General features: G+C 48.3%; 1 protein-coding gene and 2 long non-coding RNA genes across 10 annotated transcripts in view; all 3 read right to left on the bottom strand.

Moving 5' to 3' along the window:
• Positions 1 to 16: 16 nt before the first annotated feature.
• FAM219A (family with sequence similarity 219 member A) overlaps positions 17 to 26,230 on the bottom strand; it is a 59,381-nt gene continuing 33,167 nt past the window's right edge. For 2 of the 8 annotated variants that reach the window (XM_015117356.3, XM_077965096.1), the window contains exons 2-6: positions 7,850 to 7,949; positions 4,677 to 4,779; positions 4,356 to 4,436; positions 3,636 to 3,690; positions 2,761 to 3,107 (exon numbers count right to left, since the gene is read on the bottom strand). In XM_015117356.3, coding sequence (XP_014972842.1) covers positions 2,952 to 3,107; positions 3,636 to 3,690; positions 4,356 to 4,436; positions 4,677 to 4,779; positions 7,850 to 7,949 — 495 coding nt within the window. In that variant the 3' untranslated portion in view covers positions 2,761 to 2,951. 8 annotated transcript variants of the gene reach the window in all.
• On the bottom strand, positions 16,692 to 25,361 carry LOC144334658 (uncharacterized). The gene is made up of 3 exons (XR_013404769.1): positions 24,308 to 25,361; positions 21,586 to 22,810; positions 16,692 to 16,856 (listed from the first exon to the last, which is right to left on the bottom strand). It is a non-coding gene; the product is annotated as an uncharacterized LOC144334658 (long non-coding RNA).
• LOC144334664 (uncharacterized) lies at positions 18,393 to 20,540 on the bottom strand. The gene is made up of 2 exons (XR_013404775.1): positions 19,654 to 20,540; positions 18,393 to 18,525 (listed from the first exon to the last, which is right to left on the bottom strand). It is a non-coding gene; the product is annotated as an uncharacterized LOC144334664 (long non-coding RNA).

Raw genomic sequence — 26,230 nt, 5'->3', positions numbered from 1 at the left:
AGAGAAAGAGGTTCGGAGGGGTTGTGACTCACCCAGGGTCATGTAGCAGGTCAGTGGCATGCCTGGGAACCCACGGGTGGAGGTGGAGTAACATGTGTGCCCAGAGGACTGGTTCTCTCTGCTTCCCAGCCCATCTGCCCCTTGCCCACACCCCAGGGAGGGACCTGAGGCTGGCTTGTTTGATGCTTTTAATATCATTATTTATGTTACACGATACACAACCAAGGATGATGGTCAATACTGCAATGAAAATGTTAAAAAAAATATTATACACGGCTCATGTCTTCCACACACCTTCCTGGAAATAAATTAGTGAGCACGGAGAAACCTGGCTGGGTGGCAGCCACGGCTGAGAGAGGAGGGAGTGTTAAGGCAGTATCTACAAGGGGAAGGGCGGCAGGAGGGCAAGCTAAGGCCTAGATTCTTCCCTCTAACCTCCCAGACAGGGAAGGAGGGAGCCATGCCCCTCCCTAGACACGGAAGCTGCCACTGCCGGCTTCCTGCCTCTCTGCCACACATATACTGCCTCAGTTGGAAGCCCTTGCCTGCCAGGGAACTAGTATGTCCTGTGGGAGGGAGATTTTCCCTGGTGTCTAAGGGCCACAGGGATTGAACAATGGGCCTGAGTCACACAGCAAGTCAGCAGCAAAGGCAGCAGTCTAAATGAGCCCCCAAAAAGAGGAGGTACCCATGTTCTAGAAAGGTGAATCAAGGAGCCCCGGGGTGGTGGTGGTGGTAGTGGGAGGCCTGGCTCTGGGTTCCAGATGATGGGGGCACAGGGGCTGGGGGGATGTTGATCTGGGTGGGAGAGGTGGGCTCAGATGGGGGCCAGTATGAGCCTTGTGGGTCCTGCAGGTACCTTCTCTGTCCTTGCCTCCCTTTGTTTGGCATTTTCTCATCATCTAACTTGGGTCCCTGGCACTAGAGGAGGTAGGGATGGGTTGGAGGAGTGGGGGGTGGTAAGCTGCACCCCAATATTTTGGAGTTGGCACTTCCTGGGTATGATGCAGGGAGAGGTGCCACCCTTCCTAAGCCAACAGCCTCACTCACTCCTCTCATTGCTCCCCATTCCAGCTGCCATCTCCCAGGATTGGTGTCCAGAGAGTGGGCTGTGGGTGAATCTACTGCATGCCTGCAGCATGTGAGTGGATCCATGGGAGTGGATCCAGCAGCACATGTGGGGTGTTAGCATGAGATGATCCACCTGGGCCTGTGCTATAAGGTATGTGGGCACAGGCCTGTGCAGTTTTAGGCTATCTGTGCTTTCATTTTTCTTCACATGGTGTCAGGTCTACACTGCCCAGCTCCAGAGGAGGGCTTTCCTTACCTCTTCCCTCTTGAGTTTCAGCCTCAGCTTTCCGGAACCCTCCCCTAAACCAGCAATAGCAGAAGCAGCTGTATACACATCTTGACCTACAGACACCCTATACAGCCACACACAATAGATACCCCCCAACACACATACACATTCACAGAAAACACGTAATCCCAAACAGAGCCACGTGTGCTCAGACATACACAGTCCTGATAGGAACTGCCCCTTCCCCTTTCTATAGAGACACACAACTCAGCCCCACCCCAACCTTTAGGTGTACTGAGACACACAGAGATCACCCCCTCCCTACCACAGAAATTCCTATGAAGAAACTCTTTCAGGTATAAAAGGATCTTAAACATAATTTCAGCTGCTGTTCATTTTCTAGTTGAGGAAACTGAAGACCAGAGAAAGCAAGTGGCTTGTTGAAGATCACAGGGAGGGGCCAGAGCTACAACCAAAACCCAGGCTTCTGACTCCTGGTCTAAGGCTGTCAGCCCATTGCACTGCTGAGCCGCCTTCTGCACTGTAAACAGACCACACAGGCACTTGCCCACCAGGGACACCCACATCTATGACAGGAATAGACTGAGGAGAGAGGTCCAACAGAGACACACACACACCCACCCCCTGACAGCCTCAGAGATATACACACATTCTGCTAAGCACTCCCTACCACATCCAAACAACCACATCCATAGAGCCACTCAGCCCACTGGATTCTCCAAAGCTTGCTCCTGGATTCTTACTGGGAAGCAGCCTCCCGGGTCTTGGGCTGGGATGAGGGGAATGGGCCATTGGAGGCCAGCCTTACTCCCTGCTTCCAGCCTGGGATTGAGACCAATGAGCAGAAGGATAGGTGAGGGTGGGAGTGGGGTGGGCTGGTGGCAGAGAGATAGATGCATTGGTGAGGGGCCAATGAGGACAGATCACACCACCCAAACCTCAGCCTGTCTCTAAGGCCCACCTTACCCTGCCCCACTCCCAGGGAGCAAGGAAGCAGGTGAATGGGGCAAGAGGAGGAAGAAGGCAGTGATCAGATGGGTGAGGGGCACTACCCGGTTGGGCAGCTTTGCCAGGCTTCCCATCTGAGGAGGGGGAAATGCAAATAGAAACATGGGCCGGTAGGGGGCATGTGAAAGGGGCTCCGAGGTGCTGAGACCCATCCCCACTGCCCTGGGCCTTTCTCCCTCTGAGCCCCTTTCCTGGTTAGGCTGAGGCCGGGGCTGGGGGGTTCATGGCTTCGCTGGGGTGGGGCCAAGCCCCTGGCTTTGTGATCCCCCCACTCATTAATGTTGACCTCCCTCCCGTCCAGTCTTCTCTCTTGGCCACCGGACTGCAGCCCTGGGAAGTGGGGCAGGGTGCTGGGTGAGGTTCCCCCAGGTAACTGAACAAACGGCCCCCACCCCTCCTCAGCTCCCGGGTGGAGAGAGACCCGGTTTTGGTTTCTCCGGCTCCATGAACACACAGAGGTACACGTCCTACCATAGGAGGAAGCAATGACTGTTATACAAGGTTGGCGGCTGTAGGGGCGTGGGGCCGGGGGGCAGGCAGACGAGCTGGGGAGGGGTTGGCCTCTGCCCGTCATACCCAGCCCTTGGCGGCCCCGCCCTGGCGGCCGCAGCAGCCCCACCCGCTACTGAATGTGGCAGGCGGTGGAGGACGTGGCCTGGCAGCACATGCAGGTGGGGTTCACGGACTTGGGGGGGATGAGGTCTAGGTCCTCGTCGTCGGGGATCTCATCTAACCGATAGCCATCCTTCAGCAGCTGGATGTTCAAATCTTGGTTGATCTGCTGTAGGCAAAGGGGAGGGAGGTCAGGCCCGAGCGGCAGGGAGGCACCACCCACGGCTCTGCAGCCACTCCAGGCCGTCTGTGCCCTGGTCCAGCCGGTGCCTTGGATATCAGCCCCGCTCTGTCCCGCATCTGTCCATACCCCCAGGCCCCGCTCCTGCCTAGGCGCCCTCCTCCACCTCTGGCCTCTCTTTCTAGTCATCCCTCCCCATTCTAAGGTCAACTTCACACCTCTGGTCCTGTCCCTATCTCAGGCCGGCTACTAGAGGATATCACCTGTATTTTACACCTGTTCTATTTAAATGGCCTGCTGCAATCTAAAGCCCCACTCCTAACCCTAGGCTCCCTGCACTTGAGGCCAGTAACCACTTCTTTTCCATCCTATCCCAGGCCCACCCTGTGCAGGGCACCGCCCAGCCCTGCCCAGCCCTCTTTTTCATTGTACTTGGGCGTTGGCCCCAGCCCTCCCCCTGATGGCGATGATCCTGCCCAGTGGTGTCTAGGGTGAGAAGGGGTAGGGGCTCACCTCAGCAGAGGAGTAGCCGGAGGAGGAGTATCTAGACATATCAAAGTCATCATCGCTGGCCATGGAGGAAAGAGAGGGAAAGTGATACCAAGAAATTAAATAGAAAACTCTCCACAATCCCACCTCCCATTAGTCAGCATCCCACACCTCCCTCATAGTTCCAAATAGCAAAATCTCAATACAAACTGTGCTTGCTGTGCAAATGCAGGAATTTAAAGACAAGTTCCCTAGCCCCACCCTTAAAATCAATTGCTATCCTTAACCTCCTTCTAAATATAGCAGTTACTCCTTTCACCCCCTTCCTTCTCATCTTTTGTTTTTCTAGACTCAAATCACCCTGACTTGTAGGGTGTTCCCAAAGTCCAAGTGTAGCCAGGTGTTTTCCAGGGAGTAGGGCTCCTCCCTGAGGGGATGGGGCATTAAGCATCATATTCTGCTGTCCAGAGACAACATCACAGGCCAGTTAGGGACAACCGTTGGATCAGTTGTCCCAGGATGACAGCAGACAGCGCAGGCCCCCCTTTCCTCTCTCTGCCACCTCTCTTCAACCCCTAGTCCCTGGTGTAAAAAAGTTCCCATCCCTGGAGAATTCACCCTTGGAGAGATTCTGGCTGAAGAATACCCCAATTCTGACATTAGAGCAGGTATGGCTTGTATAGCCCACTTGTGCTACACAGGTTCCTTTGGGCTGCCCAGCTGCCCCCAAACCCCTATACACACCTGTCTGTGTCAAGGGCTACCAGTGGCTTCTCATCGGGGCTCTGGTCAAGCGAGGAGTAGCCTTTATTGGGGACAACCAGCCTGGGTGAAGAATTTTGGGAGTTAGAGTGGCAAGTGGAGCATAGAAACCTGGCAAGGGACTGGGTTAGGTCCCGCCCCACCACTTCCTTCCTTCCCTCCCTCCCCACTTTGGATCCTGTTAAGGCTGTCTCCTCTCAGAGAGGAGCTGGGCCTGAGGAGCAGGGGAAAAGAGGGAGGCTCAGGACCAGCAGAAATAGATCCTGGCTGGCAGGGTCCAGGTTGGATAGGGAGGGCCTCTACCTTGTTCGGGCCATGACATTGTTCTTCTTGGGTTGCTGGTTGACAGGGCTACCCATGCTGCCATTCTTCAGGGAGCCCTTCCGGGCCAGTTCCCGCTGCTTCTCTGCAGGAGAACATGGGAAGGAAGCTGTGTCCTGCCCCTGAGGCCACCCTGCCTTACTACTCAGGGCAGCCTGGGCTGGGCCTCCACTGTGAAACCACTTGCTCTTAGAAGGACTGAGGCAGGGATCCCAACTCCAGGCCCCTGCTGCTTTGTGGAGCTAGTACCTGGCCCTGCACAACCTGAGGCAGACAGTAGGGGGCAAAAAGAGGAGGCTGTCCCCTGTTTTCCAGGAACTACAACTCCCATGTTAGGGTAGTTAGTGTGTACTTGCTGCCAGGGAAAGGCTGGAGGGGGAGAGACAATCACAGAAGGCTGGCACAGTCAGAGAGGGCTTCCTTTAGGTGACACCATGACTTGGAGAGAGGTGGGCATTCTAGGAAGGAGGGACAGTGCATGCAAAAATGCATTTAAAAGTGAGCATAAGTGTGGCTCTGGATAGAGGGGTGAAGAGAGAGGTCAGGTTAGAGAAGTAAAATTCATTTACTCAGGCACTTATTCATTCAACAAATATCCACATCACTAATTATATGTCAGGTCCTGTGCTAAGGGGCTGAAGACTCTCTCTGGTTACAAACTCAGAACATGAAGGACTTGAATGCCAGACAGAGGAGTTTGGGATTAACACAGAAGGAAAAAGAAGCCACTGAAGATTGTGATGTGGGAGGGGCAGGATGGGGCTGCAAGGTAAGGGGCAGGAGGCTGGGGGAGCCCATTTGGCTACGCTGCCTGAGTGGTGCTCCTGACTCCTTTGCCAAGGTCTGAGTTCTCCAAGGTTCCAAAACCTACCAGGTTCAGGGAGCTGGCCATCAGGTGACCCACTCCACTGCCTGGTATGAGACAACTGTTCCCAGAAGTAGCTGCCTGGGTCTTGGAGGAGTCCCATCTCCCTTCCCTACTCATCTCAATTAAAGCCCAGATCTAGGAAAAGGAACTGTTAGGTAGAGAGGGACACTAGGGAAAATGACTCATAAAATAACCAAATGCTCCAGAGGGTAAGGATGGGGAGGACCTTTACAGCTACCGTGACTCACTTTGAAACTTCCCCTGACCTCATGTCTCTGAATCTCTGTCTCCTACTCTTTGACCCTCTTTCTTTGCCACTGCTCATCTGATTCCAGTTTTTTCCCAGCTTCTTTCCAGCAGGTGGCAGCTGCCATTACCACTCTAGGCCTCTAGGGGGTGCAATTTGCCTTAAAGTTTCTGGCGGAACTTGGTGCAACTGGGACAATGCTGTGAATTTTCATGAGGAGCTTTGATGGTAATGTAATGGGGAGGAAAAAAGATGTGATTTTAAAACATGATGAAATTGTCTGAAATAGTGGTAAAAAAGCAAACAATAAACTAGCAAAACCAAACTACAGACTACTATACAACCATTTAAAAGAATGAAGTCATTATATGCTGACATTAGAAGGAGCTCCAAGATTTAGGTGGTGGGAGAGGGAAGGCCAAGTTTCAGAAAATGTGCACAATATGACACCACTTATATTAAAATACAAAGTAAAACTACAAAAACTAAAAAGGCTTGGAATGGTTACCTCTTAGGAGGAGAATGTGATGGGGGAGAGTAAAGAAGTTATGCTTGTTAAAATACTTGTATTGTTACATTAAACAATAATAGGCTGGGCATAGTGGCTCATGCCTGTAATCTCAGCACTTTGAGAGGCCGAGGTGGGCGGATCACTTGAAGCCAGGAGTTCCAGACCAGCCTGGCCAATATGGTGAAAGCGTATCTTTACTAAACATATAAAAATTAGCTGGGCGTGGTGGTGTGCGCCTATAATCCAAGCTACTTGGGAGGCTGAGGTAGGAGAATCACTTGAATCGGGGAAGCAGAGGTTGCAGTGAGCCAGGATCACGCCACTGCAGTCCAGCCTGGACAACAGAGAGAGACTCTGTCTCAAAAAAAAAAAAAGAAAAAAGAAAAATAAAAAAAGACCAACCCCGTCCCCCCAGTGAATAAAATTGGCTGCAGTTTTAATCTGATGTCCTAGGAATAGAAACAAATTCCAAGGAGAGAACTATTCTCGTTTAGAAAACACAGCTCGAGGGGCTCCCTGGATGTGGTCTGGAAGGAGAGAAGCAAGCAAGGTAAGAAAAAAAAAAATAGCAGTTGAATAATAAAAGTACAGGCCTCTGTGGAAAGGAGGGAGAAAGTTGTAGGGAAAGGACCCTTAGAACTAAGGAGGCATCAGTAATTGTTGGGCAGCTGGAGCCCGAGGAGGAGGATGGACAGGACGGTGGCCTGGATGGCAGAGGAGCTTGGAAGGATAATAATGACCTATATTTAATTGTAAACTCTTTCCTGTATGTCCTGTTTTGTAATTTCTCTTCAAGAAACCAAAGTTTTCATAAAAGTGTGTTATATACAGCAGCCGTGAGACAGTGAAACTTTGGTCCCTGAAGGGAGAGGGGCAGCACATGGGGTGAAGGGAGGGCAATGGTGGCAGGAGCTGTGGACAGTGGCCAGGAGCGAGGGGACTTCACAGGATCAGGCTGCACAGTAAACTGACTTTGGAGTGGACATGAGACAAAGCCACAAGGGAAATGTGACCCGGAAAGAAAGGGAGATATTTGGGTTTTCTAAGAAACTAAGGGAAAAATCCCCCAAATAGGTGCCAACTGGGCCCAGAGATCTCTAGATGGGCTGAGGTTGTAATTGGGAGAAGCGCTCGGCTTCTAGGGTTGGAACTCTCATTCCTTTCTATCCCTTAGACATAACAAGTAACACCCCACTTCTAAGGCAGCTTCCTCTCAGCCTGATCCAGTGTTTGATGGGACTTCCAAGTCCTCTCTCTAGGGTTCCATGAAAACCCTGCAGCTATCCCCCAGAATACCTGGAATGTCCTTGGCTTCAGAGATGCCTCTTAGAGTTTCAGGCTCCTGCAGAGAACTGTAATTGCCCTCTTTGCCTGCAGGAGACAAGGTGCCTGGCAGTGCCAATGACTTGAAGGCTTGAGTCTTGGAATCATCTAGGCTGAGCTGGTTTATTTGTGGCACCTCATTGTAGACCCAGCCCAGAGCATCTTGCCTACTCCCCACATCTCCCTCACCCACCAGACACACTCACCCAGCTTCACTTGGAGCGGGGATGGTTTGTAATTCATGGCTACTGACTCACCCTCCCGGGCGTCACAGTCTCCGTCTGAGATGGAGGCGGCGGTTGGGTCCTGTGGGAAGAAAGCAGTAAGACAGAGTTGTTAGGGAGTGAAGACAGGGGGCTGCTCTCAGCCCTGAAACTAGCCTTCCTACCTGCCCTCTGGGCTTCTGTGAGCATTCACCACTCACAGCAGGCAGGGCATTCAGGGAGAGAGGGGCAGACCCATCTACTGTGGGACAAAAACACTGGGCTAGGTAGTAGAACCAAGGATCTGGGTTCCATGTACACCCAACTTGGTGTCTGTCCTCAAAGTCCTGTGTGGTCTAGCCTCCTCCAGAAAGCCCATCACGATTTCTTTAAACTCACAGGACTTCCTTCTCCTAATTCCCATACTAGTAGCCCTTCCCTTCAGGCCTTTCCTGTGTACTTGCTTGGCAAGGTCTTCCTAGGTTCTTGTGAGTTTAAGTCTGGGTTAAGGGGAGAGTAGGTGCTGTCTGAGATGGGTCATCTCCCTCTGTTTCCCAGTGCTGGACAGGTCCCTTCACAGGATCCAGAGAACTGACTGGCCAAGCCACACCAGCCTTCAAGGCTACCGCCACTGGACAAAAAATAGTTCTAATGAGGACTTCTCCAGTTCACAAATGACGCCTAAAGAGTGTCTCCTGGGAGAACCTGAAAAGTTGGCTAGATATGGTAGATGAGAAGACAAATAATGACAAACCAGCAGGTGGCCAGTTAGTCTTTTGCTGCCCAGAGGGCAAAACACTTGATTCTACAGATGGCCAGGAAGATAGGAAAGCACAAATTCTGTGTATTGTCCTGTGTCTGGAACCTTTGACATCCTCTTCACTGCCCTCTTCACTAATCTCTAACTGGGCTGGGAACTGTGCTGTCCAGAGTCTTTTTTTTTTTTTTTGAGACGGAGTCTTGCTGTGTCGCCCAGGCTGGAGTGCAGTGGTGCAATCTTGGCTCACTATAACCTCCGCCTCCCAGCTTCAAGCGATTCTCCTGCCTCAGCCTCCTGAGCAGTTGGGACTACAGGTGCATGCCACCATGCCCAGCTAATTTTTGTATTTTTAGTAAAGATGGGGTTTCACCATATTGGCCAGGCTGGTCTCGAACTCCTGACCTCATGATCTGCCTGCCTCAGCCTCCCAAAGTGCTAGGATTACAGGCATGAGCCACCATGCCCAGCTAAGAGTCCTTATCTAGCCTTGCCATCCCCTCCCAAACACCCTCCTCTGCTGCAAGATCCAGGGCCCTGGCCCAGCCTGCCTCAGTCAGTTGGAAGTGGCTGAAGTCATCCACATTCTCCCTGAGACTCTGAGGACCAACCACTGACGGGGGTGCTGCCATCCTAGTTGTCTTTGCATTTTAACCAGGGCCTGTAGAGTGCTAAGCCTAAGGTGTGAGGAGTGCAGAGGGGATCCAAGGCTGCTGCCTGTTCTGCCTCTGCGGATGCAGGGAGTAGACAGATGGGCATGTAGAATGCTGCCATGGTGTCAGGCCCAGTGATCTGAGTGTCTGCTGGTGACCCAGCAAGGGAAAGATATATAACCATTATGGTGGCTTCTGTTCCCTTTAAAATGAGGCAGTGGGAATGAAAACATGCTTGTCACTAAGGGGAAAGGGAAAAGTCTAGCAGGTTTGAGAGGGAAATCCTGGCCTTGTCTGTGTTCCTTCAGGCCATCCAGAGCACAAGACTCTGGGTGGGCAGGGTTTGCAAGTTCCTGAGGGCAAAACCTGTGCCTCCCTCCCCTGCTTTGATCTCTAGCCCTTAGCCTTGACTGAGTAGAAGAAGGGCAGAAGTCTTTGCTCAGAAAGACTGGGTGCCGCAGTGCCTGCATCTTGGGCAACTTCCCATGCTGCAAGTCCTTCATCTTCCCTGGCTCAGCAACCTCCTTGAGAGACTCATAGACAACACCTGTCCTGCACAGCCTTGGAGAAGCAAACCTCTACTGGCCCTGATGTGCCTCTCTGCAGCCAAAACAGCCTCTCAGCTGCTACCTGCAGGGGAGGTGGAGATGGAACAGCTGGGCTCTGGATTTCCTGTGGGCCACAGAAAGTGCTCACTGCAAAGCAGCCAGAGGGAAGGCTTTTTAAAGGGCAAATCCCATAAACATGCTGATAGGACCCTACCAGGGCAGCACTGGCACATTTCCAAGTCCCAAGTCACATTCCTTCACTTTTTTGGTAGCATTCGTCACATGTCACATATACCACATCCATTTGGAAAAGGCTTCCTCCCTTGGCTCATCTCTTGCCTCTCTATCATTTCTCTGTCCTCCCACAACCCTTTGCCTCCTCTGTAGGGTCCTGCCCTTGGCCCTCCTCTTGCTCCTTGGGGAGCCCTGATGTCTCCTATAGTTCTGATTGGCATTTTTATACTGAAGACTTCTAAATCTGTGGCATTTCAATCCTGCTTCTCCTCCTTAACCTTCCACCCCATCTATCACATGAGAGTGTTGGGCCTCACCATCCTTTCCCTGGGGCTGATTTTTAAAAACACAAGCCCTTAGACGTTTGGGGCTAACTTTTTACTCGTCAGTGCAGATGAGTTAATCAAAGTTTCTTCTCTCAGTCTGGAGCTACTGGGTGTAAATGGTAACATGGGAGGTAGATTGCACAGGAAGGACAGGGCTAGGAAGCTGTTGAGCAACTCTGGTCACAGGGACCCACATGTGGTCCTTGAGGCCTACAGGGCAGTTCCCGGTGGTATTTGATCCTGAGTGAAACTGCCAGCTCCTCTGGACCACAACTCAGGAGGGGCCTGACCAGGTGGCAGAGCCCTAGGCTGAGAGGTCCCATGCAAAGCCCACCATTCAGCATCTACTCCTTGGATCACTATCCGTGACAGAAGGCCACCTTCATGGCAAGCACAAAGATCGCTGGCACTGTGCCTGCAAACATAAGCCTTTACTGTGAGCTTCCTCTATGTCTTCCCTTAGAAATGCAGCCAATGTACCACAACCGTCTCATGGCAATGTAATCAGGGGGATTAAATGTAAAATATTCATGAATATAAGTATCAGAAAAGACTCCAGGCAGAAGGAAGTGCCTGGCTCCAAGAAATCAGGGAGAATTTAAAGTGCCCCCCAAGGACATCTGAAGGCGTGAGCTAGATCCGGGAACTAGAGATTAACAAGATTATTAATAAACACTCAGCAGAGACAGACATTGAAATGCATCTCTAACAGCAAACCCTGTTTCTGCAATGCTTCAAATAAATTCTCCAAAGACTACAGAAATGATTAATAGCCCAGCCTCACTGTTTCTGGGACAGGATATATAGGCTAATGGCTAGTGCAAAGCCAATATAGCTAGAGGAAGGCAAAAGCATCAGAAGAATCCTTAGAATTATAATAGTTTGGTCCACTGATTTTCATTAAACTGTGTTCCCTGAGTGATTGTGAGGGGGAAGCTATAGAATGGGGGTCTGGCTTCCCTTTAATAAGAGTAGATTCACCTTTATTTCATTTATATATCAGCCTGTTGCAACATTTTGGTTGGAGAAAAGGTTCTATTTTTTTTAAAGGTTAAAATCTTTTGATTTTAAATCTTTAAAAATGTTTTATTATGGAAATTATAACAAGTAGAGAAAATAATATAGTGAAATCATGGATACCTATCAACAGCTTCAACAAATACCAACTTATCACCCATTCTTTTTAAAAATGAGGAAACCTGGGCCGAGAGTAGAAGTGTCTTACCCAAGGTCAGTGATGGAGTCAATAACCTTTCAAAGCATGCAGGGAGGGACATAGGGAAGAGAACATGACTTGGGCTTGGAGCTAAAGACAGGCCGTCTGGGAGGCTGCTCCATTTTTGCAGGCCCAAGCATCAGTCTGCATATTAACCTCTTCCTTTGTCCCCCTGCCCCAGGGCTGTACCAACTCGTGAACTATCTTTAGCTGGCTGGCTTTAGCTGTTGGAGCTGTGGGTAGTGCAGCCAATACAATGGTAGGCTGGGACCCAAGAGATCCCAAATAAGCAGGATAAAATTGGGTGGGTAAAAAGGGAAACAAAGGAAAAAAACCAAAGTGTAGAACCTTCAAGGCTAATACCTGGAGTCTTAAGAAGGAGGATCTGGAGAAGCAGATGGAAGAGTCTGCTTTCCCGAATGACCCGCAAACCTTTACGGGCTACTCTGGTAGGACTCTGGGTGGCAAAAAAGAAGACTTGTAGAGGATCTTGTAGTTCCTAATGTATGTATTCAGATCCATGAGCTTATCTGATTCTCCTTAGTACCCAGTAGACACGTGATTGCCTCCCCAACATTCAAATTATACTCCTCCACTGGGCAACAGACATATGGCTTGGATGGTCTGACCTCACTCTCAGTGCTAAGGGGATGCTCTGACTAAAGGAAGACAACCTACACAATCCCATTCTCCTTGCCACACAAACTGAAAGGAAGATTGTAATGGTTAAAAGCACAGACTCTGTAGCCAGAGTGCCTAGGTTCAAATTCCAGCTCCTCTAGTTAGTAGCTGTAAGATCTGGGTTTCAGCTTCCTCATCTGTAAATGGGACCAACACTAATACCTAGGTCAAGGGTTCTTGTGAGGATAAAAGGAGTTAATATGTATTAAGCAGTTAGAATAGTCCTTAGCATAGTATACCTTGAGTACTATATCCATGTTAACTATAAAGATATCGCTATTATAGGTTCAGTGAGGAATACACTATCATGGTCAGTGTGCCCTGGGAGCGGCTGGCCTGCAGCTGCAGCCCTGACACCACATAGGTTGGAACCTGGCTTATATATGGAGGTATCTGTAGAAAAGGTGTGCCCTCCTTAGGGTGATGAAAGGCCTGGCCACAGGGCACCCTGTTTCCTCTCTTCCCTCACTCTAGCATGATACAATTCTTTCATTTATTTAATGATGGTAGGGCTCACAAATACAAATAGAAAAGAGTCACAGCTGGGCATGCTGGCATGCACCTGTAGTCCTGGCTACATGAGGCTGAGGCAGGAGGATCATTTAAACCCAGGAGTTCAAGTCCAGTCTGGGCAACATATTGACATATTGAGACCCTGTCTTTAAAAATAAAAATAAAAAATAAAACAGTTCATCTTTAAGAAGCTCCCAATAATTATTAATAAACATAACCAAGAGCCATATAAAAGTAGAGGGAATGGGACAAAGGGAGGGTGGTCAAAGGAGACACTTGAAAAGATCTTAAAACATTAGGTCACCAGTTAGTTTAAGAGCGAGGAGTAAGGACATTCAGGGAACATGTGAAAAGTCTCAGAAGCACAAAACTAGCATAGTACATTCGAGGAATGGTCGGCATTTTGCTATAGTTGAAGCTTAGAAGGTATGGTGAAAAGTTGCAGGAAATCAAGTTGGTGGTGTCAGGAGGGAACTCAGATCATGCTGGAATGTGGGCTTTGATTTTTTTCTTTACTCAGAAGACGATGGGGAGCCAATGAAGCCTTAAGAAGGGAGTAACATGTTCAGATTCGAGATGGAAAAGGACCCTCCGACAGCCATGTGCAAGACGAGTGGGAAGGGAGTGAGACTGGAGGTAAGGATAATTAGGAAACTCCCGCAACAATGCTAGCAAGAGATAACAGGGGCCTGAACCAAGCAGCAGCAGAAGATAAAAGGACAGAAAGGAAGATGTCAAAAAAGAGTAGAATTGGCAGGCTTCTGATATAAAATGTAAAACAAAGGGTCTGGACATTCCTAGTTTTCTGTCTGGAGTTAATTGGGAAGAGTACTAATTTTTTTTTTTTTTGAGACAGAGTCTCACTCAGTCGCCCAGGCTGGAGTGCAGTGGCATGATCTCTGCTCACTGCAAGCTCCACCTCCCGGGTTCATGCCATTCTCCTGCCTCAGCCTCCCGAGTAGCTGGGACTACAGGCGCCTGCCACCACGCCTGGCTAATTTTCTTTTTTCGTATTTTCAGTAGAGATGGGGTTTCACCATGTTAGCCAGGATGGTCTCGATTTCCTGACCTCGTGATCCGCCCGCCTCGGCCTCCCAAAGTGCTGCAATTACAGGCGTGAGCCACTGCGCCTGGCCTAGAGTACTAATTATTAAGACAAGTTATTAAATGCAGAAGAAGGCACAACTGCATTGCTAGGGAAAAATCAGATGAGTTCATTTGGGAACATGTTGAATTTTGAGGTGTCTTTTGGATGATGATATCACTAGTTGGTAGGATTTGAAGTGTGGGAGCTCAGAAAATAGGTGTGGGTTGGTGGTGATGTAAGTTACAGTAAAGAATAAGCTCTCTCAGAATGAGCAGAGTGAAAAAAAACCAAGGGTGAAGTTATGGGAAATATCCAACCTTAGGTAATGAATGGAGGAAGGAGACTGGGTAGGAGCAGAGAGGAATGTAAGAGTAGAACTAGGAACCATTCAAGTAGAGTTTCAAGGTGCAAGAAATCAACAGTGTCAAATAAGCAGATGGGTCCATAAGATAAAGACAAAATGTAGAAATAAAAAAGTCATAGGTAATCTCAGTGAACACAATTTTAGCTGAAGAGTAGAAACAGAGCCCAGATGACAGGGGATTTAGGAGAGAACAGGAGATGAAGAAGCAGACAGAGCGAGCACAGGCTGTTCTTTAAAGGAGCAAGACTGAGAAGGGAAGGAATGAGAATGGGTGGCAGCCAGAGGGAGCTTTCAATTTCTAGGATTTCTTTATAGCTAGGGAAAACTAGACCTGTCCTAGACTGAGGGGAAGGAAGCTGTGTAGAAAAGGAGATGTTTGAGGGGGCATGGTCTTTGAGGAATCATGAGCAGATGGAGCCAGAACTTTGGACCATAGGAGGGAGTCTCCTTAACAAAACAGAAGGGAGGTAAGGAAGGTGAGGTGAGGAGGAGAGGAAAAAAGGAAGGGAGGTGGCAGATTCAGATAACATGGAGGCAGAAAGGGGGTAGAAAGTTAGGGGAGCTCCTTCCTAAAAAAACTCATTAGCAAAAGGAAAAAGGTGAACACTAAGGGGTTGGGGGAAAAGGACTATTTGGTGGCTGGCCAGAGTGGAAGGAGATCAGACTGCCTGGGCTCTCAGCTACAATCCTCATCTTTCACCCACCCACAATCCAGTCCTGAGGATGAAAGGCGCTCTCCGTGGTGCTGAACAATCTTGCCATTGTCTTGTGGACTGAACATAATCCAGGGTAGAGACATGATTCAATATCAGCCTTCCCAAGAAGAGAAAGTGACCTCTGTTCTCACCTCCAAGTACTAATTCTCAGGAATATGAAAATGGAAATGGACTGAGAGTGAGGTATGAAGAAGCAAAGCGCTCATACCAATACTATCTAACCATTCTTCACAGAACACAGAATAATTTTCCTTTAGTTTTAAGGTTAATTGGGGGAGGCAGTTCTGAGTTGGAGAATTCTGGAAGGCTACTTCTGGAATAAAGTCATGTCTGTACCTGTTTATTTTCCCTGGATAATAGCAGGAGGCAGGATAGACAGAAAAGCAGAAAACAGAAATCAGGGCCAGGAAGGATGGTGCTGTTAAGAAATGGGAAGTCAGGGAAGGTCTGTGGCTCAGCCCACTCTCTGACAAGTAGGCACAGTAAAATAGAGCATCAAAGACCAGCTGTGTTATCACAAATTTATCCAGAGGTCAGCTGAGAAACTACTTAGAGCTGTGGTCTTCCTGTTCAGGGCTATTCCATTCCAAAACATCTCATGGCAGTGTGTAGAAATAAACATGTTTAGATATCAAATTTTAGAGGGAGATCCAGCTAATATAACTTAACTTCACTAAATGCTCATCGTTGGGTAGAAATCTTGCCTCTGGTCCAAGAATAGTTAGTAGCAATCTATGCATTAGTTAGATGGCTCTACTTCCCTGCAGAGGGCTGTCCATTCAGCCTAAGGCATTCCCATCTTCTCTGACTCAACACCTCAACATATAAGTCATCTGGCCAGTGACAGCTCTTACTCTGCAGTATGACCTGAAGTCATACCTCAACACATTGGCCATTTCTGAATCCCACTGTTGGGCAGCTCCTGTTTTTGTTCCCCATCTCCCTTTCTCCAAGTTTTCTCCAGGCACTGCCTGCAAAGCCAGGCAATTGGCCAGGACTTAGATCTTTTTGGGACATATTAAGATCCTTAGGGGATAGGTGCAGCAAGCCACCATGGCACATGTATACCTATGTAACAAACCTGCACATTCTGCACATGTGTCCCAGAACTTAAAGTAAAATTAAATTAAATTAAATTAAAAGGTCCTTAGGGATCCCACTTACAGGGAAAGACAAAGACTTTTGATAGGGATAAGGTCTTTGTGGGAGATCTAGAGGAGAATCAGGGGAACATAATGGAGAGGATCTCTCCAAGTGTTAGTGGGTCTTACAAATAGAGGGAGAACAGAAAATCTGGAGAGAAAGTTTGTGAAGCCTATATTTAGGAGAGAGGGCAGAGAATCCTGGCTGGCTCAGGGAGGCTTCTCTTATCAGTTTAAATCTCCCAAATCTTCTAAGTTTTTCTCTAACGGAAGTCCCAATTCAAACAAAGTCAACACACTGAGTGTCCACTCTCCAGCTCTGGACTATAAGCTGGCAGTAGAATGCAGAAGAGGAAAGCATCTTTCCTCTTTCTTTTCTTTTCTTTGTTTCCTTCTTTCTTTTTCTTTTAGTTTTTTAGAGACAGGGTCTCACTCTGTCATCCAGGCTGGAGTGCAGTAGTGCTGTCATAGCTCACTGTAACCTTGACCTCCTGGGCTCAAGTGACCTCCTACCTCTGCCCCCTGAGTAACTACAACTGTAGGCACACACAACCACTATGCCTGACTAATTTTTTTTTTTTTTCTTTAGAGAGAGGATCTCACTATGATGCCCAAGTTGGGAAAGCACTTTCTTTCTACACACACTTCTGCAGAGCATTTGCATTTTGGGGTATAGTCAAGTTCACCGGAAAGAAATAGAAAGGATTATCATGCTCGGGCTAGAGTTTGGGTCTCCAGGCCGGGCGCGGTGGCTCAAGCCTGTAATCCCAGCACTTTGGGAGGCCGAGACGGGCGGATCACGAGGTCAGGAGATCGAGACCATCCTGGCTAACACGGTGAAACCCCGTCTCTACTACAAAATACAAAAAAACTAGCCGGGCGAGGTGGCGGGCGCCTGTAGTCCCAGCTACTCGGGAGGCTGAGGCAGGAGAATGGCATAAACGTGGGAGACAGAGCTTGCAGTGAGCTGAGATCCGGCCACTGTACTCCAGCCTGGGTGACAGAGCGAGACTCCGTCTCAAAAAAAAATAAAAAATAAAAAAAAAAATAAAAATAGAGTTTGGGTCTCCAACTGGTCTTGGGAGTCGCTGAGGATTTTCTGACTCCTTAAACAGCTGCTAGTATAGAATTCATTACCAAAAGTAAGCACCGCCAAGCCTTAGTATCTTGAATGGTATCTGTCACTGGGACAACCAAAACGGAGGAGGGTGCTACTGCCCCCAGGCCTAGTAACAACTGTAGCTATGAAAAGTTTTATAGATTTCTCTACTATAAAGTGATACATGCTAAAATTTTTAAAAATCACCTTTAGTTTCACTAAACACTTGTTAATGTTCTACTGTATCAGAGCCTTTTGCGTATGCTACAGCAGCAACACTCTGGAGCTTCCCTTCCTTCTTTGGGAGTTGGTGCTGTTCTCATCTTCATGGTCATAGGAATGAGCCTCCAGGAACTATGCTGGTTCTATGTGATTCCACCCCTTTGGATATATGCCTGGATGAGGCAGAGCAAATCAGTCTCCCCCAGAATCGGGAAGTGGGACTTAAATGGAGATGTAAAGTTCAAGACTATGGACTGGGTAACAGAGAGAGCCATTGGGGAGGAAAACAAGAATACAGCTGATGTTCAGAAAGAAGTAAACACAAGAGATGGTGAGAGTGCTCCCTAGGTTTCAGGCTCTGGTTCTAGAGCCTGCCTTACCCATCCAAAGCCTGACTTCATGCTGTGCTTAGGCATTAAAAGAAACCCAGCCTAGGCAAGATAGCGAGACGGTGACTCTCCAAAAAGACAAAAAATTAGCCAGGTGTGGTGGCGCACACCTGTAGCCCCAGCTACTCAGAAGGCTGAGGTGGGAGGATCGCCTGAGCCCAGGAGGTTGAGGCTGGAGTGAGCCATGATTGTGCCACTGCATTCCAGCCTGAGTGACAGAGTGAAATCCTGAGAAAGAAAAGAAAAAAGAAAAGAAAAGAGAAAAGAAAAAAAAAGAAAAGAGAGAGAAAAGAAAGAAACCCTAGTGTCTTCATAGTCTATTCTCTTTCTTAGCTTCGACTTGGATTTTTTATTTTGTTACTGTAATCAGAGAGTAGCAACTAATACATGTGTATAGAACAACGTTTAAAGAGCGTTTAAAGAACACGGCCTATTTTGTGGCCGGGCGCTGTGGTTCACACCTGTAATCCCAGCACTTTGGGAGGCCAAGGCAGGAGGATCACTTGAGGCCAGGAGTTCGAGACCAGCTTGGCCAACGTGGCAAAACCCCTTCTCTACTAAAAAATATAAAAATTAGCTGGGTGTGGCGGGGTGCTGAGGCACGAGAATCACTTGACCCTGGGAGGTGGAGGTTGCAGTGAGCCAAGATTATGCCACTGGAGTCCAGTCTGGGCAACAGCCTGGAGATTCCGTCTCAAAAAAAAAAAAGTGGCCGGGCGCGGTGGCTCCAGCCTGTAATCCCAGCACTTTGGGAGGCCGAGGCGGGTGGATCACGAGGTCAGGAGATCGAGACTATCCTGGCTAACACGGTGAAACCCCGTCTCTACTAAAAATACAAAAAAATTAGCCGGGCGTGGTAGCGGGCGCCTGTAGTCCCAGCTACTTGGGAGGCTGAGTCGGGAGAATGGCGTGAACCCAGGGGGCGGAGCTTGCAGTGAGCCGAGATCGCGCCACTGCACTCCAGCCTGGGAGACACAGCGAGACTCCGTCTCAAAAAAAAAAAAAAAAAAAAAAAAAGTATTATATTTTGTATTTCTGTATTTTTAAAATTAGTATCGGCCGGGCGCGGTGGCTCAAGCCTGTAATCCCAGCACTTTGGGAGGCCGAGACGGGCGGATCACGAGGTCAGGAGATCGAGACCATCCTGGCTAACACAATGAAACCCCGTCTCCACTAAAAATACAAAAAAATTAGCCGGGCGTGGTGGCGGCGCCTGTAGTCCCAGCTACTCGGGAGGCTGAGGCAGGAGAATGGCGGGAACCCGGGAGGCGGAGCTTGCAGTGAACCGAGATCGCGCCACTGCACTCCAGCCTGGGCCACAGGGCGAGACTCCGCCTCAAAAAAAAAAAAAAAAAAAAAAATAAAATTAGTATCAGAACATAGCTCAGCTCTCCATCTTTTTTTTTTTTTTTTTTTTTTTTACAGAGGCAGGGTCTTTCTTGTTGCTCAGGATGGAGTGCACTGGCTATTCACAGGCACAGTCATAGCTCACTACAGCCTTGAACTCCTGGACTCAAGTGATCCTACTACTTCAGCTTCCTGAGTATCTGGGATTACAGGTACATGCCACTGCACCTAGCTTTATATTATTCTTCCTTTTGTTTTGTTTTTTTTTTTTTTTTTTGAGTCAGAGTCTTGTTCTGTTGCCCAGGCTGGAGTGAAGTGGTGTGATCTTGGCTCACTGCCTCAGCCTCCCAAGTAGATGGGATTACAGGCGTGCGCCACCATATCTGGCTAATTTTTGTATTTTTAGTAGAGACAGGGTTTTGCCATGTTGGCCAGGCTGGTTTCGAACTCGTGGCCTCAAGTGATCCTCCTGCCTCTGTCTCCCAAAGTGCTGGGATTACAGGTGTGAGCCACCATGCCCAGCCCCTAGCTTTATATTCTTACATAGTTTTTGTAACTATTAGTTTAATGGCTGCATAATATCCATAGAGAGGATGTATAGTAACTTTGTAACCATTCATTCATTTTTGACATTCAAGTTGTTTGCAACTTTTCACTATTATAGATAATGCTACACTGAAATCCACGTATGTTTACATTTAGGATCATTTCCTAAATAAAGTAGATTACTCAGTAAAAAAATGAGTGCTTTTAGGTTTCTTGATAGATATTGCCAAAATGCTTTCCCAAAGGATTGTTCCAGTTTACAATGCCTCCAGTCATGACTGAGAGTATAGCTGGTTTTTAATGCTTTATTTTTCACTGTGTGCCAGGGAATTTCAGGTCATCACATTTACCCATTATCTTCCATGAGAGCTCTGTTCCAGTCCTCATTTACCTGGTTCCCTCTGGGGAATCTTCTTTCATAGAACAGAATTTCCTCTGGGCATCACCTGCCAGACAAAATACTCCTGACTTGAGGCCACCAATTAAGAACGAAAGGAGGGAAGACTCTTACACTGCAGATTGGGAAGGGCTTTAAGTGGAGCACCAGTGCTGCCTGGCAACTGGGCACTGTGCTTTAGCCAGTCCTCCCCTGTGCCAGCATATCAGCTGTAGGAACCGTGATGGTAATTGCAGAGCTAGAAAGCAAATCTCACAGAGCGTCTCTCTTGCTTTTAGATGTGGGGTGGGAGAATTAACCAAAATGGCTCTGGAGTTACCCCAGCTAGGGCAGCAACTCCCATTACCTTACCTATTATTTAGTTTTCAGAAGTAGCTACTCAGGAACAGGGAGAGAAAAGGATGGTGAAAGTATGAAGCTGGTAGTGAGATGGCAAAAAAAAAAAAAAAAAAAAAAAGGATTTGTTTTTGACATGAAGAGACAGGGGGCCAGTGAATTTTTAAAAAGATGATTTAGAATCCTGCTCTGCTTCTTCATGGTTAGACAAGACTGATGTCTTAGATTGATGCTCTGCTATTCATTCGTATTACCATTCACCAGGAAACCCCGTCATCAAAAAGCCTTCATTTGGGAGATAGGATAAATACCTCAACTCAGGGATACTCACTGTAGCTATGGCTTGGGGGAAGCCTGTGCACAAGGGCCTAAGGGCCAAGCCTCATGACCCAGGAGGTAGGTGCCAGAGTCATAAGTGGAGAAGGCTTACTTCCTTCTGGGAGGACTGGCTTAGCCTACTCCTGACCCTCATCCCCTGAGCCACATGTTGAGGAGGCTCCTGCCTTACCCTTAGACCAGTTTAAGACATAGGTCTCGGCCTATGTCAAGTCTTGTGACCTACAAGGTCTTTGAACCCCACATTACCCTCGCCTCCCCCATTTCAATCTCTTTAGGGAAAGATCACCTAATTTAATGGAGAAAGGGGTTAAGGTACAAAGTTCTTTAAAAATAGATCTACAATGGTTAAAATTGGCCAGATGCAGTGGCTCACGCCTGCAATCCCAGCACTTTGGGAGGCCGAGGTGGGTGGATCACTTGAGGCCAGGAGTTTGAGACCAGCCTGGCCAACACGGCGAAACCCTGTCTCTACCGAAAACACACACAAAAAATTAGCCAGGTGTGGTGTTGCACACCTGTTATCCCAACTACTCAGGAGGCTGAGGTAGGAGAATCTCTTGAATCTGGGAGGCAGAGGTTGCAGTGAGCCAAGATTGCACCACTGCACTCCAGCTTGGGTGATAGAGCAAGACTCTGTCACAAACAAACAAACAAAAAAAGCCCCATGATGGTTAAAATGGTAACTTTTATGTTATGCATATTCTAATACAATTTTTAAAAAAAGATTGAGAAGCAGGACCTAGGCAGAAAAATAAGAAGGTGTGTGGTGGGCAGTGGGGAGAAGGCAGTCCCTTCCCTTTTCATATTCAGATTCAGACAACACAGACTTTTGGGGATGAGGCCTTTCATAGGAGAGGGAAAATTATTCTAAGAACAGGGGAGTTGGAGGGGGCTGGGGATTTGGGGTTGGGTTTCTGGGGGCTTTCTACTTGAGGTGCCCCTTAGACAGGGCCCAGAGGACAGAAAGATGGAAAGGTTGTTCAAGGTTAACAGAGCTTTAGGGAGCATGGTCCAGAGGATCTTTCAGTTTCCTTCTAGAATATGGATTCCAGTTCTTCAAGGTAAGGGAGGAGGCACAGACATGGAGGAGAATACTGCCCAGGAATCAGTACAGGACATGTGGTTGGAGACTCCTTGAGAGCCCCACACGTGGTAGGAAGCAGAAGCAGAAATGCCAGCAGACACTGACATTTGTCTGGGCCAGATTGACTTGTGGATCCTTCTCTGAATCTTGGCCCCAAATCTCACTTAAAGCTTTTTAGTAAGCTTCGTTTACTCAAGGAACTGAGCTTGGCCTGCACTGGTTCATAAATCTTTGGGGCTCCTTGATTTCCCAGGAAAGCAAAGTAATTGGCAGAGTCTATGGGATTTCTTCCCTCTGGCCTTGGAAGAATAAGGACCAACTTGTCTGCAAGGGACAACGGACTTGGAGGGCTGGTATCAAACAGCTTTTCCCCTCTGTGGCATTTCCTATCGCTTCCCTTCCTCTCCTTTTTAGCTTGTTCTAAGTCTGTAACCCCAATTATGCCTGGCAGGCACTACTCTTTGCCCACAAAGATAATTTGCAGCTCTGAAGCTCAGCTCTCTAGTCAGAGCAGTCTCCTAGTCTTTCCTTTTTGTCATCTCAATAATTAAACATTGGTGAACTCACCACTTGTTTGGAACTTTGATAATCACTGAACACCAACAAGGGAGAAGGCACAGTGTACACTGGGGAGGGAAAAACAACAAGCCCTAGTTCTTGCCAAGAAGAATTTAAAAGTATGGAGATGACAGGCACACACATCAGCCTATTTAAGGAAGAGAGAGGAACAGCAGAGGCAGGAATGCATGGAGGGTGGTAGGAGCACAGAGGAGAGCGATAATGATAGCGATATTATCTTCTCTGACATAGAGACTGGGCCTGGGCAGGAGCTGGGTTAAAGCGGAGACATGGCTATTGGTCACTGGGTACTTTGGCAGAGGGTTTAAAGCAACTACTGGTGAAGCTCATCCCTGGGGACTAGGACTCTACCCTTATGACTTTTTGTTGCTGCTGATGTAGCTCCTACCCTGCCACAGGGCACTCACTTACCCCCCACCTCATTTTCGGGGGGTCAGTTGCAGCAGGGCCTTTTCCTTTACCATTGAGATAAACAGATGACCCAAGGGAAGGGTCAAGAGGCTCTAGGTTGGTGGCTGGAAAGGGTTTTTATTAAGAAGGCAATCAGGGACTGAGAGTCCTGTCCTAAGAGTGCTTAAGAAAGAGAAAGGCCAGGCATGGTGGCTCTTGAGCCTGTAATCTCAGCACTTCAGGAGGCTGAGGCAGGAGGACTGCTTGAGCCCAGGAGTTCAAGACTAGCCTGGGCAACAAAGTGAGACCCCATCTCTACAAAAAAGAAAAAAACACTTAGCCGGGTGTGGTAGTATGTGCTTGTGGTCCCAGTTACTTGGGAACCTGAGGCAAGAGGATCACTTGAGAGTGGGAAGTTGAGGCTGCAGTGAGCTGTGATCACACCACTCACTCCAGCCTGGGTGACAGAGTAAGACTGTGTGTGTGTGTTTGTGTGTGTATGTGTGTGTGTGTGAGAGAGAGAGAGAGAGTGCACACAAGAGAGCGAGAGAGAGAGAATGGCTCTGCTGAAACAAATTTTTTTTTTTTTGAAACTGAGTCTGGCTCTGTCGCCCAGGCTGGAGTGCAGTGGCCGGATCTCACCTCACTGCAAGCTCCGCCTCCCAGGTTTACGCCATTCTCCTGCCTCAGCCTCTGGAGTAGCTGGGACCACAGGCGCCCGCCACCTCGCCCAGCTAGTTTTTCATATTTTTTAGTAGAGATGGGGTTTCACCGTGTTAGCCAGGATTGCCTCGATCTCCTGACCTCATGATCCGCCTGTCTCGGCCTCCCAAAGTGCTGGGATTACAGGCTTGAGCCACCGCGCCCAGCCTGAAACAAATTTTTGCTGCACCCAACCAAGCCTAGGGCCTGCAGTCACTCTCACAAGGCCTGCTCTGTGCAGCAGGGAGGTCAGGGCTGAGGGGCCCATAGAGGCTTGGGGGCCAGCCTGGGGTCAAGCAGGTCAGAGAGGGGAAGAGGAGGATTAACCCTACTTATGAACTCCCATCTGAGTCTCCCAAGCAAGAAAGTTCATGTGTGTGTTATAGGGGTGCACATGTGCCAGCTGGGGGTACAGAGGTAAGGAGGGGAGACTGTAGCCTAACACCAGCTCAGGGTATGTTTTTAGGGGTGAGGCTAGCCAGTTGCTGGTTATGCATCTCCTTGGAAAACAATACTCAACTGCTAAGCTAGATGGTCCTAGGGTCCTTGCAGGAGTGTCTCTACAGGCTTAGGGCAGTAGAGAGCCTTTCCCTGCCCACCTGTCACTCTCTGGCTGGTGCAGTGACACTCACTGGCTAACATACTCAAGGCATCAATAGGAAGGGGTACCACCTCGTACTCAAGGCATCGATAGGAAGGAGCCCTGAAACAGCAAATGACCAATGCCTCCCAAAGAGCCCCCTACAGCTCTACAAATCACATCTCTGAGGACACTTCTTCTTTTCTGAGTACACCCCCCTGCCACAGCCTCCCCCACCCCCATACAACCTCTACCTCTTTTAGACAACTGACACACCTGCACTGCCTCAACCCTCTACCCCTGGTGAACCCATCTGTGCCCCTAGGACAGTGTTTCTTAATATATTAATGTACAGATAAATCATCTGGGCATATTATTTAAATGCAGATTCTGATTCAGTAAGTCTGGAACCTGAATTGTCAGCATTTCATATTAGCTCCCAGGTGGTACCAATGCTGTTAATACAGGGACCACACTTGGAATAGTGTGGCTCTAGGCCAGCCTCTCTATGCCCACACCATTCCCAGGCAGCTTATCAAAGAGCCCTCCACCCTGACCTTAACCTGGTTACATTTCTAGTGGCAAGAGGGAACAATAGTCTGGGAAGGGAAGAGAGGAGAGGAGGGACTTCTCAAAGCTCACGTTGGGAAGGCAGCTGTGCTAAGAACTCTGGCTGGACCCAGGCAGGGAGTTGTTTGGAACGATTTAGCCCAGGTGTAGTTCTTCCAAAACTCATCCAATCATTTAGTTAATGTTGCTTAAATACCTGCCAGAGGTACGGCCATGGTGCTAGGTGCTTTATCTATATTATTTCATTGAATCCTCCCCAAAACCACATAAGGCAAATATCATTTTCATTTTAAAATTGAAGAACTAGGTTGCATAAAGTAATATGTCCAAAGTCACACCTTGTAGGCAATTTGAATCTAATTTACTCATCTCTCTTACCCCAGCCCCTTCTCAGAGACTTAGATAAAATCATGAGATTAACAACGCACCAGAACTTACACCTCTCTAGGACTGTTGTCTTACAAAGCAGTCACTCGGAAGGCTAGTACCTAGTCCAATCATGTCTCTAGAGCTCAACACACACTTATAGCCCCTCTTTAGAAAATAGCATGGGTGCTTTCTGATCACAAGCCTCCTGCTCAGTGAGTTCTCCACAGGAAGGAAATATTGGTGCCACTGAAGCAGTCAATAGCTCAAGATGAAGACAGAGACTGGCAGGAAGCAGCAAGAAAGAAAACGCATTGGAAACTGAGAATGGTGAGCCCAGGAGACAAAAGAAGAGGGCAGTGCAAGAAAAGGAGGTGAAAGGGGCCTTAGCCACCAAATTCAGTTCTGGTCGTACATTTTAAGGGCATCTATATTCTAGGCACTGTCCTGGGTTCTAGACATATAAAAATAATGTGGGCTGGGTGCGGTGGCTCACACCTGTAATCCCAGCACTTTGGAAGGCCGAAGTGGGAGGACTGCTTGAGCCCAGGAGTTTGAGATCAGCCTAGGCAACATAGTAGGACCCCATTTCTACAGAAAAATTAAAGAAAATTAGCCAGGCATGGTGGCAGGTGTCTGTAGTCCTAGCTACTCAGAAGGCTGAGGTGGGAGGATCACTTGAGCCTGGGAGGTTGAGATTGTAGTGAGCCATGATTGCACAGAGCGACAGAGTGAGGCCCCTTCTTCTAAATAATAACAACAATAATAAGGTCCCTGCCCATGAAGAGCTCATAAGCCAGTGAGGGAAACAAGTGAATAAGCAGATAATTTTAATAAAAGTAAGCAGAAGACTGACAGCCACGGTCAGAGGGGTAGTAACGAAGGAGAGATCAAAGTCATGGCTGTCTGGGAAAGGCAGAGTTTTTAGAAGAATAATATAAGACAGAGGAACCAGAACCAGAGTCCTAGAGGGGCTCTTGTATGATAAGAGAGACTGGAAAATAGTTGAGGCCAGGGCAAAGAACCAGCAGAGAATGGCTAGCTGTTTGAAGGACTCAAGATGCTGTTCTCAGGCTTGCTGATATTTTAGCAAAAACTTATTTTGTTCTAAGAAAAATTGTGGGTCTGATTCTTGTGAGGCTTGCAAGTCCCCACAGAGAGACGTTCTCTAGTAGAAAAGTCCAGTCACAGTCCAGAGATC

Source organism: Macaca mulatta, chromosome 15, assembly GCF_049350105.2.
Source record: "Macaca mulatta isolate MMU2019108-1 chromosome 15, T2T-MMU8v2.0, whole genome shotgun sequence".
Taxonomy (NCBI): domain Eukaryota; kingdom Metazoa; phylum Chordata; class Mammalia; order Primates; family Cercopithecidae; genus Macaca; species Macaca mulatta.
Note: the sequence above shows the minus strand (reverse complement) of the source record. Positions and strands in the feature narration are given on the sequence as shown.